General features: G+C 37.6%; 1 protein-coding gene across 1 annotated transcript; it reads right to left on the bottom strand.

Annotated features, from left to right (window-relative positions):
* Positions 1-9,093: 9,093 nt before the first annotated feature.
* Positions 9,094-18,981, bottom strand: LOC143031842 (uncharacterized). Its single transcript, XM_076196181.1, has 2 exons — positions 18,850-18,981; positions 9,094-11,819 (listed from the first exon to the last, which is right to left on the bottom strand). Exon 2 carries the CDS (start codon positions 11,540-11,542, stop codon positions 9,914-9,916), a length of 1,629 nt encoding a protein of 542 aa, XP_076052296.1. The 5' UTR covers positions 11,543-11,819; positions 18,850-18,981; the 3' UTR covers positions 9,094-9,913.
* Positions 18,982-19,718: the final 737 nt, after the last annotated feature.

Below are 19,718 nucleotides of genomic sequence, written 5' to 3'. Positions count from 1 at the left end.
CTCCCTCCACCTCTGCCTTTGACACCTTTTAATCTTGACACATTCTTTGTCCAAACCATCCCAATACTGTTTCATCACCCCTGTTGTCAATCTTTCTTTAATCCTGGTCTCCCTTCCTCCACACAGTTTCCCACTAACCTAGCAACAACCCCTACCATATTTCTTGCACATTTCATCTCGATCAGACATTTCCTCGCTGCTCATGAATTCAGTTTGTCGTAAAATGCTGTCGGCACTCTCCCCTTCATACAATCTTCGAATCCATTCCCAGATGCCTATTTCTCGTGACATTTTTAATCTCCCTAAAAGGCATTCAAGTCTACTTGCTCTACAATTTACCTTTACCTCCAATCCTGGAAGCTGTGGCCAAGCAGGTTAGGGCGTTGTTGCTTGTGGCAAAGGTAGAGGGGATGGTGGTTCGAATCCTGCCACAGGCCAAGTTGAACCAAGGGCATGGTTCATTAAATTCCACGCTACTAAGTCATCTGTATGGGCACTGTCCTAGACTCCCATTGGGGGGGGGGGATTGTGACTTTAAACAATATCATAATCGTCTCCAATCCTCACTTTCCATCATACAACCCCAAATACCTAAAGGCATCCACTTCCAGACTCCTTGAAGATTTCCTTCAAACTTGCTACCCACTGCCCTTGTACATCTAATCTCCTTGCTTTTACCCACATTTACCTCAAAATTTCTATTCGTACCTTCCCAAACTCTTCACTTCAGTCCCCTCCCCCATCTCACCCAGCCACAAGCAGTCACCAGTTCCCAATTGGTTCCTCTCCCACTCTCTCTAACCATCTCCAGTCGCCTTCCCATTACCCTCGCCTTTACCTCCCGCACCACCCCATCCATGTACAGCCTTGGCACCATTAACATCTAACGCAGGCTGTACTAATGTAAAAACTTGGACTGCCCTCAAGTTTCCCCCCCAATCTCGTGTATCTGCAGAACCTCCCACAGTGCCTTTCTGTCGACCTTACCTTTTCCAAATCCATATTGGCCCAAAATGCATCAACCTTTCACTAAAGCTTTCTCACAAATCTGATCCATGCAACCCTTGCCTTCCCTAAACCGACATTGATCTTCACCAATTACTCCCTCTGTTCCTCTCCTAATCACCTTACAACCTCCCATGCATACAAACTACTCAGATTTGTCCATGTAAAACTACTATATTGTCTCAGTTTCCCTTCTGAAGGAAAACTGTACAGGACGAAAGTGGAAAGTAATAGGGTTATTAATAGACGGGGAATTCTGCAGTAATTTTCTTCCAGCTATTGCTTGTGGAATACAAAAGCTCTAATCTTTTTCCAGTCGCCAGGGACTGCGGTTGACCAGCATGTCCTCCCCACTTCATGGGCCATGGAAAATGGTTTTCTAGAGCCGCCGCCACCACCTGAGACTCCAGCTCCTAGACTAGCGCCACTGTTCTGTTGCTCCACCACTCCACTCCTGCATCCTTGCCCTGCCCTCCAATATACTCTTCTTGCATCGGTCTTATCTGCTGTCATGCTGTCATACCCAAACCATTGAGCTGTTGCATATTCCTAATTCAAAGGAACTAGGTGTTGCTGGCTCTCCTTACCTGTGAATAACATTGAATAAATGATCTTTGTCATTCCCTAGACTGCCTGGTCAAACCGTTCCTTCTCGGAGGAAGAAAGTTTAAAATGGAATTGTCATCATGGGATGATGCACATGCTGATGGTATCTGAGGACTATTAGATGACATTGTCAAAGACGTGAATGTTGTTGTAGGTGGAAACAAAGCTTCAATAATTTGAACTTCCTAAAGACTAAATTTGTATCGTAATAAATAGCTGTAAAATTATTATATTTGCATCCTTGGAAAGTTTGCTCCAAATATTACACTGCAACAGAGGGCTCTATTCTAAATGACATGGACAAAGCAATTTGAGGTAATTACCCAATATTAGTGGTTTGCTGGATAAAAAAATAAACCTGTTAGACTGAAAGATCAATAGCACTGCCGAAACCATTTTATTTGGTAAATGATCGATATACATGAAGTGCAGATTAAGAACCTTGTTCGAAATAATTGCAATTGCCGAGGATAACACAAACAGGCATGTAAGCTCGTTTCCATTGTGGCCCTCGTTAGCAGTGGCGGACTGTAAGGCAAACTAGGCACATGCCTTAGGGCCACAAAGATCCAGGCCATTTCTGGCAGTCCAAAAACATTTTGATTATGACAGAGAAAAATGTTACGTGTCAGTTATCGGTAATTAGCCACGTTGTGAAAGGTCTGAAGTTGTTTACTATTGTGGCAAAATTGCATGTATGAATGTTGCATAGTGTGCCTGGATGGTTGGTATGCGTGTGAGGGATGCGTGATGTCGGAGAGTCGAAGCATAAGCAAGGGGGTATGTAGCGGGGGTCCCGGCGTCGCCTGCCATACCCCGGATAGCAGAGAGTAAGCCTAGCATTGGTGTTGAACACACGTGTAAAATCCTCATGTTCGCTAAGCAGAATAAACAAGAGAAGACTGAACTCCTGCCCTTCCCTGATCCGGACAATAGTAGGCGGGAACTTGTCTTTAACTCGTGATTCCATGAGCACGGCCCATGTGCAATAGAAAAAGGTGAGTTAATGTACATGCGATTACGTAACAGTAAGAATTCTAAGTAAAACAAGAAATAATGATAATAATAATTATAATGGGAACAATGATAATAGTAATAACAATAATAATTAGTTAAATTAATAAAAATAGTAATGACAAGAACAATGATGATTGATAATAATAATGATGATAATAATATTAAATGATGACGGAGACGACGACGATGATGACGATAATAATGATAAATGATGACGGAGACAATGATGATAATAATAATAATAATGATAATGATAATAATAATAGTAAAACGTCAACAATGACAATAATAAGTAAAAAAAAAAAAAATGTCGATAAAATGCTTCTTGGCTGGACCTACCTTGACGATGCCCTGGACTACGATGATGGCGTCAAACGTCTCCTTGACGACGAAGCCCTGGATGGTGACGTGACGTCGCACAAGAGGTATTGTACTGCTGGTAGGTAGCCGGCGGGGCCCGAGCACTGATCTGCATAACACCTGGATCGAGTGTACGAGCCGTGGGCTGCCCCAGGAGTGAGGCGGGCAAGCGGGACATGGCCGCCATATTGGTAGTACCAAAACATTAGCACGTGTGAACCGCTCCGCCAGTCATGGGAGCTGTCGTGTTACTCTCGTGGCCTATGTGGCTGGTTTGGGCTGCGTGATAGTGATGCGATCTGTAAATAAGTTTTCCTGTGTGGTTTATGAAACAGTACATGTCTACATGTACCGGTATTTGACCATAAGAGTAATCAAACAAGTACGCTAAAACTGACATAAACAAGAGAACATGTTTTAACTTGTATCCACTGGTCTGCATAGCAATATAGATCAGTGGTTGTATCATATGTATTCCTATGTATCCTATGTATCAACAGTAGTTGAGACTGGTAGAAGGATAAATTCTTACGAGTTGAAACATAATAGTACATGGTACCCTTAATTTTTGTAGTCTCTACAAGACAACAAGTCACAAGGATACATGACAGCAGTTGTATGAATAATTAATCAAAGCCCCCCGCGCCTCCTGGAAAGATAGAGAAATTGCCATATCTATGATCTAAATTGTTTCAAATAGAAAAATATCGCATTAAAGTGGTGAACATGTAATAAGGGGCCATTCAAAGAGTATGTAACGCGGGGGGGGGGAGGTGTATGGTGGATGCAATGCGTTACGAGGGTGTGGGGGTGTTTTCAACAGTGCTACGCAACGCTAATAATGGTTATTTATATTTATTTATTAATTTATGTCATAAATTATGCACTGAAGTAGACATCCTTAATAGATCGAGCAATAAATATCGAGCAAAAAAAATAAAAATAAAATAAAATAAATCTAAAAACATCATGCCATGTTTCATTCTTTGATGCAATCGTAAACAATTTCACACAGGACAAATAAAAATGAGTATGTTTTGGTGAGAAGTCAAGGGGGAGGGGTGTTTGGCGGATCTGGCCTACACTTGATGGGGGTGCCGAGTTGTAATCAGTGTTACGTAACGCAGGGAGGTGTAACGCCCAGTGTTACGCAATGTTACATGGGGTGGGGGGTGTCGAATTTCACCAGAAAAAACGTTACATAATTTTTGAACGGGCCCCGAATAGTAATTCAGCCCATCTAATATGAATTCCTCACTTCACAATATAGGAAAAGCCTACACATGTAATCAGGAAGAACAACTGGTTCTATACAGCTACACAGCTCTGGACAGCGTTTGAGCCTTATAAGATATTTTTAAATGATAAATATCTATCCTGCTATTTCCACGATTACATTCGTGACAAATGGGTTGCTGCTAGATCTATTTCTTACAGATAATAAATACATTGCATTAACATGACAACACCTAACAAAACAGTTGGTGGGCAACATTTTATGGCTCCTGATGGTCGCATCATTTGTTGATGGGTATCGGGATGTTTTGGGTAATAAAACCTTAATTTACTTACGAGTGGAAGGACTGCTCACATCCACCTTTTCTCCGGTTGGTGCAGTTGAATGCAGCACAAGTTGGCATTGGAAAATGATCGTAAGGAACGTTGTCAATACTATCAATGAATCGCGTGTAGATCAGTGATCGCGTGGCGTGGGTTTGTTTTGGTACTAGCAACATGGCTGCCACCGACCTCATAATCAGGACACCGATCAGTGATCCAGTTATCTTTAGATCAGTGTTCTCGATTCATTCTCCTGCCGTTCTCTATACCTTTCAATACATGTGTGTAACTACTTATCGAAGTTGACCTGTCTAACTCATCTCTCTATATCTATCTACGTGTCTACAGCATACTTATAAATGTGTTACTCTAAATATGAATGCATATGTGTATGTATTCATATTATGCATGCATGTATGTGCGTGTGTTTATGTATATATAGTATGTATGTCACGTACAGCCAATCAAAAAGGTATGGGTTGGAGGTTTTAGGTGTTCGTGGGAGACGAGTAGTGAAACAACAGAATCAATGTTCCTGTACAGTTGATAGTCGTGACAGAGTTGCGCCCTACCTCCCCCCCGTTAAAATACGTGGTGTAGAATATACACTTAATGCGTGAAGATGTGACAAGATTGTAATTATATTTGCACCGACAAGAATTGTTGATATTTTATTATTGGTCAAATCACACTTTTATTAAATCTGGAAATATGACTCGTGGCGCGGTTGGTACTAGAGTTCAACTTGAACTTGGACAATCCCATGTACGAGTCTCGCCCAGGGTTGAAGTCATTTTAGTATCGCTGCGCTTCGAGTCGTTACTCCAATTCGTGGGCAGGGAGTTTGGTGTGTCTGTGCATTACCCATAGATCGGTCTAACGAGCTCTGAGCTCTCTTCCGGGAGGGAAATAGCTATCGGTCACGAGTCCAACACGTGATCCAAAGACTAAGGTGAATACACATACGCGCATTTATAAACTACAAAGCTATGAGAAATACTGGCTGATACACACACAGGCGTATCAACAGTTCCCAAGACTGTTCCCAAGAACGATGCGTCAGTTTAGCGTTTACTTACGTCCATTTCCGTACGATTTCATACCGATATCTTTTTAGTGACTGTACGTATGTATTTATGTATATATGTACGTATGTATATACGTATGTATGCAGGCGCGGATCCAGGAATTTCATTTTTTTTTGGGGGGGGGAGGGCAACCGATAACCGATACTTGAAAGACGCCGATATTTCAACCCCAAGATATAATAAGGCTGTTGGCATGGAGATTGGCCCAGAAACCTAAGTCTGTTTTGCTCGTAATTGTATGTAAAATCATATATAATTCACAAATATAATTCAAATCATAAATTCGCACTAAAAAGTGTTTATCAACCAAGGAGAATCAAGCTCGAGAGGAGTGAAAAAAATATATTATTATTAATGAAAATAACATGACATTAGATCGAGCTCTGCAAAACATATATGTGTGCTCACTACTCAATTACCGTCAAATAATACAACATACCGTTGATAATAATGGTGTTTGGGTACCATAACACAACAGTGATACACCACTGACACCAATATACAACAACACAACGCAACAACACATCAAGTGAAAAGTAAACGGCGGTTCTTTTCCGATAATTTGTTCAGGATTAGTTCCACGGAAATGAGAATGGTATTATTATTCACTGAGAGCAATACAAGACCATTCATGCGTCAAATGTTTGACGAAGACGACATAATACCCCATCACATACAAGTACTGACTGATTATGAACGTGTACCAAACTAGGGGCGTTGGGGGGCTGCCCCCCCCTTGTATCCGCGCCTGTATGTATGTATGAACTTGTGTATGTATGTATGCATGTGTGTATACAAGAAGAGCTGGAGTCTAGGAACCATTTTTGGAAGAAAGGACACACTGGACTCGTCGTGTGAAGTTTGTTCTTACGCTTAGTCCTGTGATAAAAGATGTGGTGCCTCTTGATGTGATTGGTCCACCTTTGGTAGGCGGCCAATCACACATCTATTCTTTCATTCTTTGTGGGTTTTCCTACGTCTGTTTGTTCTATATGTTTGGTTCTCTCGCACTACGGGCAAGGGGTAGTTCAATTGTATTTGGAACTGAGGGGTTTTGTCGCATAATTTTGGTCGCATGGATACTTTAGTTCAAAGATTACACTTGCTAAGCCATCTCGTTTGATACCAATATTAATTCGTGAATTACGCGATATGGTGGGGTCCATCTGGAAGTATTTTCGATTGTTTTTTATTACGCCAAGTTCAATCCTTGTGATGTGTATTTTCGGCGACTGCGTGTTCTACTTCATGTATTTTTTGGGAGTGTTACGGTTACTGGGGTTACCTAACCCAAAGTACCAGGTATGCCCTTGATATCATATAGATTTCCTGTTGCTGCTGCTGCCACTGCATTACCCTAAAGACGAACCCCGGACTGGGCTCGAAACGTCGTAGGAATAGAATTCAAACGACGACGAGTCCAGCGTGTGATTTCTTCCAAAAAGTATGTATACATGCATGAATTTGTGTATGATTGCATGCATGTAATGTATGAGGGAGGTAGAGAGGGACGTAGAGACGGGAGTAAATAGATAGATATAGATAGAAAGATAGAGAGAGTATTTAGAACCATTCAAGAAAGTATAGGAGCAGCACGTGGCATGGGCGGTCATCGACCAACGTTCCTTTTGAAGGCCCCCACCCCACCCCACCCCCCATCCCCACCCTCACCATTCAGCGTCTTCGTCCCCAGACTCGTTCGATAACCCACCCCCACCTCCCGACAGAGAGAGACAGACAGACAGACAGACATGCGCAAGTGCGTATATATGTATATGCCTATATATGTATATTCGCATATATAGGCATATACAAATATATGTATATACAGGGGGTCACCGCAATCCAACCGTTCGCAATTCGAATTATCGCAAATTCGACAGTAGCTAATCTATACCCAACCCTCAAGGTTGACTCGACAGCCAGACTCGACAATTCGACATTCAAATCTCGCGCGCCACGCACCCGGTCCAATTTGCCGCCACTCCCGATGCGCCACCAGTAGTGTTGCCGTTCGTAGAATTTTTTCTGCGGAATGAAGCATTAATGACGACATCTGGCACCTGCCCGTAGCTTTTTTTTTTTTTTCATTCGCCACTTGGCAAAAGATCGACATAACAACTACCTATATAGTATGTAACTGTTATTAATACGGATGTTATAAGAAGTAATCATCAAATTGTATTCATTCGATTGATGAATGGCTTACTACAAATGTATTTAGCAGACATGATAGGGTAATTTCAAATTCCTCTTTCCGTAGAATAAAATTCCTCATACAAAAATTCAGCTTTTTACGTTGGATATATCTTTTCTTACTATGTTTACACATACTTCTGAACATAACTGTGCAGTGCACTGGCAAATTATTGTAGAAAATATGCAAACCGAGGCAAAATGCAAAATTCGAACTATGAAGCAGAACTAGTCAGTTTTGTGGTTGCCTTCCTAATAGCTGCACTTCAAGGATCACTCCGAGACGAGCCCTGCCTATTTGCTAGTGTGTTCAACTGATTTCATTTTCTCTAATACTACTGCGTGCATAACACACACGAAATAATAATCCTCTAAACAGTCAAAGTATCACAAGTAAGTAATCTTTCATGAGTGTACCGAATCTGACAAAGTTACCCCTTTATAGTAAATTCATCTGAATGGGGGGGGGGCACTCCAAAGAAAATGGAATGCATATCTTGAACTTGTGTATTTTAAAGTTCATGGTCTACTTCAGATTATATATCATGGCTAGTAAACGGAAGCTGAGAGATGCATGGCTGGAGATGGAGGAATTCAAGCCAGGGCTGGCAAAGGTAGATGGAGATCCAACATAAGCTTATTGTCTGACGTGTCAGAAAACCTTTGAACGCATTCTGACGACGGTAAAAAGACACACATGTTCCGTTTAACAACTCTTAACCTTACGCATTTGCTACTTTTTTACATTTTAGGCATACATGTTTGAGGCACATTAATCGTTGACGCACGATCTCCCCCATCTCTCCCCAAATACAATATATGGTTAATTAGTATTATTCATATCCGTTTTCTTTGTCGCCTAATGGTTAGAAAATGGTAGCTACAGTGAATCCTGTATGAAGGTACACAAGAGATTGCTAATGAGAAATGCCTAGTGTACCGCCATCTCAAGTGTTCTGTAAAATTCAGTCAAATTTTGAATAGGTTTCTATTTGTGTTTAATTGAAAGGAAATTTCTCTATGAATGAGGCTATAGGTGTATCAGACCACAAACACACACATATATAACTTGATGTAAAGAGATGGATTGGAACCCAAGAACAGTTCCAGTTTTGAATAATTTAATTAGGGGAAACTGGTTACAGGTCTGTGAAAGATAAAACTATATTCTGTTCATGCCTTTTAGTACTAATTCTATAGTCTCTCCTTAACATAGTTATAAAAATATTTGTATGTATTCATGAATGGAAAAAAAAAATGCATTTTAGGATAATAAAAGATATTCCAAAAGAGATCATTTAATTGCAAAGTGATTATTTGATATACTATGTAGAAAATAAGATTATACACTTTTATCTGGCATATGTTATCGCAGGTGATTTATATTGCTCAGAAAATAGTATGAATATACACCTATGCAAAGCCTTGGTGAGACCAATAATAGAATATCCAATGGTCCCTCTCATCACTCTACCAACCTAATAGCTTGGTAAAAGTACATTGTAACTAAACAAGAAGTAAAAGAAAATAGGCTAACTAGCTTAGCTACTCCCAATGAGTACACAAGGTGTGTCGTCCCCTTCTTTTCGTTACAATGCATTACCATTCCTTTCCAAACTTAAACACGACCATCAGGCAGTGGCCCTCTTTCTGGTCTATCAACCTCTTACCTAGTTATATAAAAAAAAAAAAAAAAACTGTATGGATATCAAATACATTTTACATATTTTGAATCACTTCAACAACCACAATCTCTATTTGATGAGGATAACACCTTGATGAATATTTACAAAAGAGGTAAGGGAAGTATTTAACTCAGAAATAATGTGATGTTGAGGAACTTGATTAACCATTAACTACAAAGCTTCTTTGTTTACTTTGGGTCCAAAGTGAGATTTGAAGACTCCAGTATTACTTCTCCAGTATTTAAAAACCACCATGAAGCCTTAATTAATCATTTTGTAAGAAAACTGCAGACTTACACAGGTCACATTGGAAAGGCTTCTCTCCAGTGTGGACCCTCATAATTATGATGTGTGAAATGACACTTCTTTTGAGAAAACTGCATTGCACAGGTCACATTAGAAAGGCTTCTCTCCAGTATGGGTCCTCATATGCCTTGTGAGATGACCCTTTCGTGAGAAAACTGCACTGCACAGGTCACATTGGAAAGGCTTCTCTCCAGTATGGGTCCTCATATGCCTTGTGAGACTACCTCTTTGAGAAAAAGCAGACTTGCACAGGTCACACTGGAAAGGCTTCTCTCCTGTATGGGTCATCATATGGTCTGTGAGAGTACCCTTTTCTGAGAAAGCTGCATTGCACAGGTCACATTGGAAAGGCTTCTCTCCTGTATGGATCCTCATATGCTGTGCGAGACTACACTTCTGTGAGAAAGTAGATTTGCACAGGTCACACTGGAAAGGCTTCTCTCCAGTGTGGGTCCTCATATGGTTTTTGAGACTACTCTTTTCAGAAAAAGCAGATTTGCACAGGTCACACTGGAAAGGCTTCTCTCCAGTGTGGGTTTTCATATGCCTGCTGAGACTAGTTTTACATGAGAAAGCAAAATCACACAGGTCACACTGGAAAGGCTTCTCTCCTGTATGGGTCATCATATGCTTTGTGAGAGTACTCTTTTCAGAAAAAGCAGATTTGCACAGGACACACTGGAAAGGCTTCTCTCCAGTGTGGGTTTTCATATGCCTGCTGAGACTATTTTTACATGAGAAAGCAAAATCACACAGGTCACACTGGAAAGGCTTCTCTCCTGTATGGGTCATCATATGCTTTGTGAGACCACTCTTTTCAGAAAAAGCAGATTTGCACAGGTCACACCGGAAAGGCTTCTCTCCAGTGTGGGTCGTCATATGCCTTCTGAGACTATTTTTACATGAGAAAGCAAAATCACACAGGTCACACTGGAAAGGCTTCTCTCCTGTATGGGTCATCATATGCTTTGTGAGATTACCCTTTTCTGAGAAAGCTGCATTGCACAGGTCACATTGGAAAGGCTTCTCTCCTGTATGGATCCTCATATGCTTTGTGAGACTACACTTCTGTGAGAAAGTAGATTTGCACAGGTCACACTGGAAAGGCTTCTCTCCTGTGTGGGTCCTCATATGTTGTATGAGACCACTCTTTTGTGAGAAAGCTACATTGCACAGGTCACACTGGAAAGGCTTCTCCCCAGTGTGGGTCCTCTTATGCTCTGTGAGAGTACCCCTTTGTGAAAAAGCAGAATTGCAAAAGTCACACTGGAAAGGCTTCTCTCCAGTGTGGGTCCTCATATGCATTCTGAGATGGTTCTTATATGAGAAACTAGAATCACACAAGTCACATTGGAAAAGCTTCTCTCCAGTGTGGGTCCTTATATGATGTGTGAGACTATCCTTTACTGAGAAAGCAGAACTGCACAGGTCACACTTGAAAGGCTTCTCTCCTGTGTGGGTCCTTATATGCCGTGTGAGAGAACCTTTTTGTGAAAAAGCAGAATTGCACAGGTCACACTGGAAAGGCTTCTCTCCCGTGTGGGTCCTCATATGCCATGTGAGAGAACTTTTTTTTGAGAAAGCAGAATCACAAAGGTCACAATGGAAAGACTTCTCTCTTGTGTGGGTGCTGATGTGCCTTGTGAGTTTATCCTTTTTTGAGAAAGCAGAACCACAGAGGTCACACCAGAAAGGCTTTTCTCCTGTGTCATTCCCCATAATTATGTTGTGAGAGAGAACACTTTTGTGAGAAATCAGAACCACACAGATCCTGTGTGGGTCATTTGACCTTTGAGGTGACTTTTGTACTATCTGAGATCACCCTTTTCTTACAAAGTGGAAGCACACAGGTCACACTGGAGAGGTTTATCATGTAATATTTATGATGATCTGTGATATAGCTGTGCTGCAGATGTCACACTTTTTCATAGTATGACACATGGAATCTACAGAAAGCTCTTCCTTCCACATCAATGGTGATGGATATCCCATCATTCTGGAAAAAGATGTAATTAAAAGACAGACATCTAACTCTTTGAAATTGTGTAATACACTGTTAATAAGATGATAGATTTTTCATATGTAAAGCATTTCACACTAAAGTGTCCTTGTACCTAAAGAGACCTTTGGTACATGCCATCACCTAACATAACACAGGTAGAAACAATAATAGATATGGTGCTATGACATATCGTGATCTATTTTTTCATTAGAAACATGCTGAAAATCATCCATTACCTACAAGCATACAAAGGATTACAAAGGCGGAGCATGCCGACAGGAGACCTTTTGATCCATATCTAGGTCGGATGCGAAAAAAAAATCTTATTAATAATAAAATAATAAATAAAAACTATGATAATGTAAATAACAAATAAAATACATAAATAAATGCATAGGTATAGTTACATAATAAACAAACAGGTAAATAGTAAATAATAATAAATTGACATATAACTGATAAATAAAAATCAGACAGACAAATGATAACAAAACAAAAAATATAAGATAAATTATGATCATTACAGCATGTTACTTAGGTATTTATCTAAATGATTCTTAAAGCTTTGAACTGAACTACATTGCACTACCTGTGCAGGAAGTTTATTCCATTCATTAACTACACGGTTGGCAAAGTTGTTTCTACCCACTTCCAAATTGAATCTATTTCCGGACAGTTTGAGACCATTGTTTCTTGTCTGATTCTCATTCAATGTAAAAATTTGGTCACTTTTGATGTTGTCAATTCCCTTTAGAATTTTAAAGACCTGTATCAAGTCACCTCTGAGTCTACACCTTTTTAGGGAAAACAGATTCTTATGTTTTAGTCGATTTTCGTATGATTTATTTTTGATATTTGTAATCAGTTTTTTGGCTCACCGTTGTACTCTTTCCAATCTGTCAATGTCTTGAATGAAATTCAATGACCATACGGAAGCAGCATATTCCAAATGTGGACGAATTAACGATTTATATAGCTTGTTAATGAGTAATGGACTTTTGAAGTCAAAAGATCGCGCAATCAGTCCTAGAATCTTATTTGCTTTCTCAGAGGCTGAAATACACTGCTTGGATGATTTGAGGTCGTTACTGATAATTACGCCGAGATCTTTTTCACTATCCACTTTTGTTAACGAATTTCCAAATAACTTGTAATCGTACTTACTGTTATTTTTACCTATGTGCATTACCTTGCATTTACTTGTGTTAAATTTCATTAGCCACTTTTCAGACCATTGCTGTAATTTATCTAAATCTTCTTGAATATCTAATTGGTTTGAGTGATCATTTGCCACTCCGCACAGTTTTGTATCATCAGCAAATTTGGAAACAGTAGATTTTAGTCCATGGTCTATATCATTTATATATACTATGAATAGAAGTGGCGCAAGAACGGAACCCTGAGGAACTCCACTTGCAACACTTTTCCATCCAGAAGTTTTTCCATTTAAAACAACTCTCTGTTTTCGATCATTCAACCAATTACCAGTCCAACCTAATAGGCTACCACTTATTCCATGCAAAGCTAATTTAGTAAGTAGTCTTTCGTGTGGGACGGTATCAAAAGCTTTTGCAAAGTCTAGATATACTAAATCTATATTGTTTCTTTTGTCATACTCACCTCACCACGACCAGAATTACTTGAATTTTGCTGTATTTGTTTTCCTCACATCACAACATTTGGAAGTGAAGGAATGGCCCAGCTGGCCGCAGCAGAAATATTCTAACATACTCCATAACATTCCATGTTTGGGCTCACAAGACCTCAATCTAAACATGACCTACTCTAGTAAAGTTTATTCAGTTCATCTCACTCAAATTTGTGATGCAAGTTACATTGTTTAAGATACACTGGTAGGTGGTGTACCTGTGTTATATCATTTTTAGTAAAATGTAATCAATAAAATTTATCTAAGTAGTTGTAGAGGTACTTTCCATATTTTTTCTTGTCACACTTCCTAAAATACCTGTTTGTCTACTAGAAAAAACATACATATAAGATAGACCCACTAAAACAATCTCAGCAATAATGAAGTACTCAGGTAAGAACTGCTATCAAAGGCAAAATCCATTTGAATGTGGAAGTAGCGAGAAGACAATGTATAATGCAAGAACTAGTGCTTTAACATTTTCATGCTACAGGTTATTTAATCACAGAAGCATAATATATACAAATCCCGTCATCTTTCAGGATGCCTGTGACATCTCCCTTACTAGTTGTGACACTTTTATGATAATGACAAAAAAGAAGAAAAAAAATCTTGTTCTCTTTGTGCAACCTTTATCTGATGTTAGTTTTATCTCAGTTTAGAAGGTGCCCCTGCCTATCAACTTTAATCAACATGAATTTGAATGTTCTGTAAGCTTTGGGCTCATTTGAGCATTTGCCACGTCACTCCTTCTAAGATAAGAACACTATACAAGAACATAATAATAGTATGGATGGATGTACTGTCATCAGCACTTGCATCCAGTACATTGGTTGGATAGTGCCTTGTGTCACAGAGTTGATCTGGCAACTGTGTACCTGTTTACTTTGTAGTGAAACAATATTAATGGGTCTGAGCACCCACTAATGAAATGACCAGTTTACCATTTTCAAGATTTCCATTATATCTATGAAGATGATATCATGGGTATGTATATATATAATACTGATATGACCAAACAGAAAATCAGTGATCAATACTAACAGCAGTCAAGTGGTGGCTGGTGACATGCACATCTCATCATGTTTAGTCTTTTAGCCCCGTACCACTTCAGTGGCAAAATGAGTTCAATCTATGTGGCAGACTTCCCATTTCTATACAACAGTTTTTATCTTACTGTTTCTTACAAGTGCAAATTGGGAAGCTCATCAAAATTTTACAGGAGACCTTTTGGTCCATAACTAGGTCGGATGCAAAGAAATTATAATAATCATAAATACATAAATGGATAAAAATTACAATAATAGAAATAATAATGAATAGGAAAACTTTAATAAACAAATAGGTAAATAGTAAATAATAAAAAATTGACAGATTAATGATAATAAATGATAATCAAGCAAATAATAATAAAGAGACAAATAATAACAAATACACAAATAAAATAAATGGAAGACATTACAGCATTTTCCTTTGGCGATTATCTAAACGAATCTTAAAGCTTCAAACTGAAGTACATTGCACTGCCTCTGCAGGAAGTTTGTTCCATTCATTAACTATATGCTTGGAGTTGTTTCTATCCACTTCCAAATTAAATCTATTACTGACACTTTGAGACCATTATTTCTTGTCAGATTCTCATTCAGTGGGAAAATTTTGTCACTTTTGATGTTGCCAATTCCCTTTAGAATCTTGAAGGCCTGTATCAAGTCACCTGAGTCTATGCTTTTTTTAGGGAAAATAAATTCATATATTTTTGTCAATTTTCATACAATTTATATATTTTTGTCCATTTTCATACAATTTATCTTTTATACTCAGAATCAGTTTTGTGGCTCACCATTGTATTTTTTCTCAATCTGCCAATGTCTTTAATAAGATTTGGTGACCATACAGAAACAGCATATTCAACATATGGACAAACTAACGATTTATACAGTTTGTTAATGAGAGATGAACTTTAGTAGTCAAAAGATTCCACAATCAGTCCTAGAATCTTATTTGCTTTCTCAGAGATTGAAATACACTGCTTAGATGATTTGAGATTGTTACTGATAATTTACAAAGGATTACAAAGGCGGAGCATGCCGACAGGAGACCTTTTGGTCCATATCTAGGTCGGATGCGAAAAAAAAAGAAAAAAAATCATAATAATAATAGAATAATGATAATAATAATAAAAAAACTATAATAATGTAAGCAACAAACAAAATACATAAATAAATGCATAGGTATAGTTGAATAGCAAACAAACAGGTAAACAGTAAATAATAATAAATTGGCACATAATTAATAATAACTGAAAATCAAACAGACAAATGATAACAAAATAAAAACAAATAATATAAAATAAATTATAATCATTACAGCATCTTGATTAGGTGTTTATCTAAATGAGTCTTAAAGCTTCGAACTGAACTACATTGCACTGCCTGTGCAGGAAGTTTATTCCATTCATTAACTACATGGTTGGCAAAGTTGTTTCTACCTACTTCCAAATTGAATCTATTACCGGATAGTTTGACACCATTGTTTCTTGTCTGATTCTCATTCAATGTGAAAAAATTTTCACTTTTGATGTTGTCAATTCCCTTTTGAATCTTAAACACCTGTATCAAGTCACCTCTGAGTCTATGCTTTTTTAGGGAAAACAGATTCATATGTTTTAGTCGATTTTCGTATGATTTATTTTTTATATTTGAAATCAGTTTTGTGGCTCACTGTTGTACTTTTTCCAGTCTGTCAATGTCTTTAATGAGATTCGGTGACCATGCAGAAACAGCATATTCCAAATGTGGATGAACTAATGATTTATATAGCTTGTTAATGAGTGATGGACTTTTGAAATCAAAAGATCGCGCAATCAGTCCTGGAATCTTATTTGCTTTTTCAGAGGCTGAAATACACTGCTTGGATGATTTGAGGTCATTACTGATAATTATGCCGAGATCTTTTTCACTATCCACTTTTGTTAACGAATTTCCAAATAACTTGTAATCATACTTACTGTTGTTTTTACCTATGTGCATTACCTTGCATTTACTTGTCTTAAATTTCATAAGCCACTTTTCAGACCATTGCTGTAATCTATCTAAATCTTCCTGGTTTAAGTGATCATTTGCCATTCCGCACAGTTTTGTATCATCAGCAAATTTGGAAACAGTAGATTTTAGTCCATGATCTATATCATTTATATATACTATGAATAGAAGTGGCCCAAGAACGGAGCCCTGAGGAACTCCACTTGTAACATTTTTCCATCTAGAAGTTTTTCCATTTAAAACAACTCTTTGTTTTCGACCATTCAACCAATTACTAGTCCAACTTAATGGGCTACCACTTATTCTGTGTAAAGCTAATTTAGTAAGTAGTCTTTCGTGTGGGACGGTATCAAAAGCTTTTGCAAAGTCTAATGAAATTTAACACGAGTAAATGCAAGGTAATGCACATAGGTAAAAATAACAGTAAGTACGATTACAAGTTATTTGGAAATTCGTTAACAAAAATGGATAGTGAAAAAGATCTCGGCGTAATTATCAGTAACGACCTCAAATCATCCAAGCAGTGTATTTCAGCCTCTGAGAAAGCAAATAAGATTATAGGACTGATTGCGCGATCTTTTGATTTCAAAAGTCCATCACTCATTAACAAGCTATAAATCGTTAGTTCGTCCACATTTGGAATATGCTGTTTCTGTATGGTCACCAAATCTCATTAAAGACATTGACAGACTGGAAAATGTACAAAGGCGAGCCACAAAACTGATTCCAAATCATTCATCATATACCAAGGCTTTTTCCCCCTTCCAAGGGAGGTAGCCAAAAAGGGAAAGGCATAAAAACACTCCCACCCATTTCATCCCTAAATACACTCCCCACCCCTCCACCCTCCCTCTCATCTGAGCACTTCCTAGATGATTCCAAATATCAAAAATAAATCATACGAAAATTGACTAAAACATATGAATCTGTTTTCCCTAAAAAAGCGTAGACTCAGAGGTGACTTGATACAGGTCTTTAAGATTCAAAAGGGAATTGACAACATCAAAAGTGACAAAATTTTCACATTAAATGAGAATCAGACAAGAAACAATGGTGTCAAACTATCCGGAAATAGATTCAATTTGGAAGTAGGTAGAAACAACTTTGCCAACCATGTAGTTAATGAATGGAATAAACTTCCTGCACAGGTAGTGCAATATAGTTCAGTTCGAAGCTTTAAGACTCATTTAGATAAACACCTAAGCAAAATGCTGTAATGATTATAATTTATTTTATATTATTTGTTTTTATTTTGTTATCATTTGTCTGTTTGATTTTCATTTATTATTAGTTATGTGTCAATTTATTATTATTTACTGTTTACCTGTTTGTTTGCTATTCAACTATACCTATGCATTTATTTATGTATTTTGTTTGTTGCATACATTATTATAGTTTTTTTCGCATCCGACCTAGATATGGACCAAAAGGTCTCCTGTCAGCATGCTCCACCTTTGTAAAATCTGGAGACAATAGGATTCAGCCCGTATTCTATATCATTTACATATACTATGAATAGGTGCCCAAGAACGGAACCCTGTGGAAGTCTACTTGTAACCTTTTTCCATCTACAAGTTTTGGCATTTAGAACAACTAGGTTTTTGATTGTTCAAACAATTATTAGTCCAACTTAATAGGCTACCACTTATTCTGTGTGAAGCTAATCTATTAAGTATTCTTTGGTGGGGGACGGTATCAAAGGCTTTTGCAAAGTCTAGATATTTTACTCACAAAAATGTTACAATCTGCACACTGAATTCAAAGTGAACTTCATATATTCTAGATTTTTGTACAGAGAAAGACAAGTTGGAGTCTCATTCCCCAATAAGAATGTAAAAACAATGGAAGCAAACAAGAGAAATAAATTCATAAATATAAAAATGCTTGCCAGTCTTCATTTATTCTTTTAAATTGCTACTGACATTAATATTAATTTAAAGTATTTATATCTAAGGCTCAAAATACTCATAATGATAAGAACTTGCCAATCATATGTATGGGTATGAATTGTAGTTGTGAGACCTGACCTGACCAAACCTAACCTAGCCCCTTGGTAAATAAAAAAAAATTACCTATTGTTTTTTTTTTTTTTTTACATTGTTGTTTTTTCGGTAAGTATACCTGGAATTCAAAATACTCGGATTAACGAAACCTAGCTGATGATATAGGTAATTGCAGCTGTGAGACTTCCAAACATCTTGATAGATATCCACACGTTTACTTTACCCCTCCTCAGTCAATGCCACATACACTACCAAATGGGAATTGAAGTGTAGCAAATTCAAAACCAATGTGCATGAACTAAACTACCTTACCACTATATGATTCCACTTACAAATTCAAGAAGGCACACTTATTTGGCCTGTACAATGCACAGCCATGAAAACAAGATCTTTCAATATCTGAATGTGCGGAACTGAAATTTGGCGCGCTATCACACCATATGTAAATAAACAATGCCAACGACCTTAAAATAATTGAGTAAAATGCGAGAGTTAAAAGGAGATACTGACTATGATGAATCAACGGCAGGGAAAATCTTTTATGGTAAAGCAATAATACATGTTCAAAATGAGAAACTACAAGGCAAAAACTAAGGGAAACAAGATAAAAGAAACTGAAGGAAGCGGGCAGAGTTTAAACAGAGAAAAGTCACAAAAGAAACGAAATTACAACGAAAATCTTTATAGACAGTTCGACTAGGAAATAGTTATATGTATGTGTGCTAAAGCACATCACCTCAAACATCAACCTGAATATGAAGACTGAAACTGCGGAGGTGCAGGTCTTCTATTTTCTATATGTTTTTTCAGTTTTCCTATTTCTACTCTGTATTCTATTTTCATATTTCATTTTCATACTTTATAATCTATATTTTATGATTTATATGTTATATTATCTTATATTTTGTATCAATATCTTATATATTTCCACCCATGATATATATATATATATATATATATATATATATATACACATATATATATATTTATATATATATATACATCTATACATATATATATATATATATATATATATATATATATATATATATATATATAGACACACACACACACACACACAGAGGGCAAAGGTAATGTTGAACTGATCATGATAAAAGTCGAAGGCAAGAATATGAAAAGTAGAAAGTTTGTGGTGACCTATGTGTCCCCAAGAACGAATGCTTGGAAAGAAAACGAACAC

This window comes from Oratosquilla oratoria, chromosome 12, assembly GCF_046742065.1.
Source record: "Oratosquilla oratoria isolate Oo_2021 chromosome 12, ASM4674206v1, whole genome shotgun sequence".
NCBI classification, from domain to species: Eukaryota; Metazoa; Arthropoda; class Malacostraca; order Stomatopoda; family Squillidae; genus Oratosquilla; species Oratosquilla oratoria.
This window is presented reverse-complemented; position numbering and strand designations above follow the sequence as displayed.

What these genes read in the sequence shown, in the direction of transcription:
- LOC143031842 (XM_076196181.1), bottom strand. Translation starts at nt 11,542, where the DNA reads ATGGGGAATGACACAGGAGAAAAGCCTTTCTGGTGTGACCTCTGTGGT.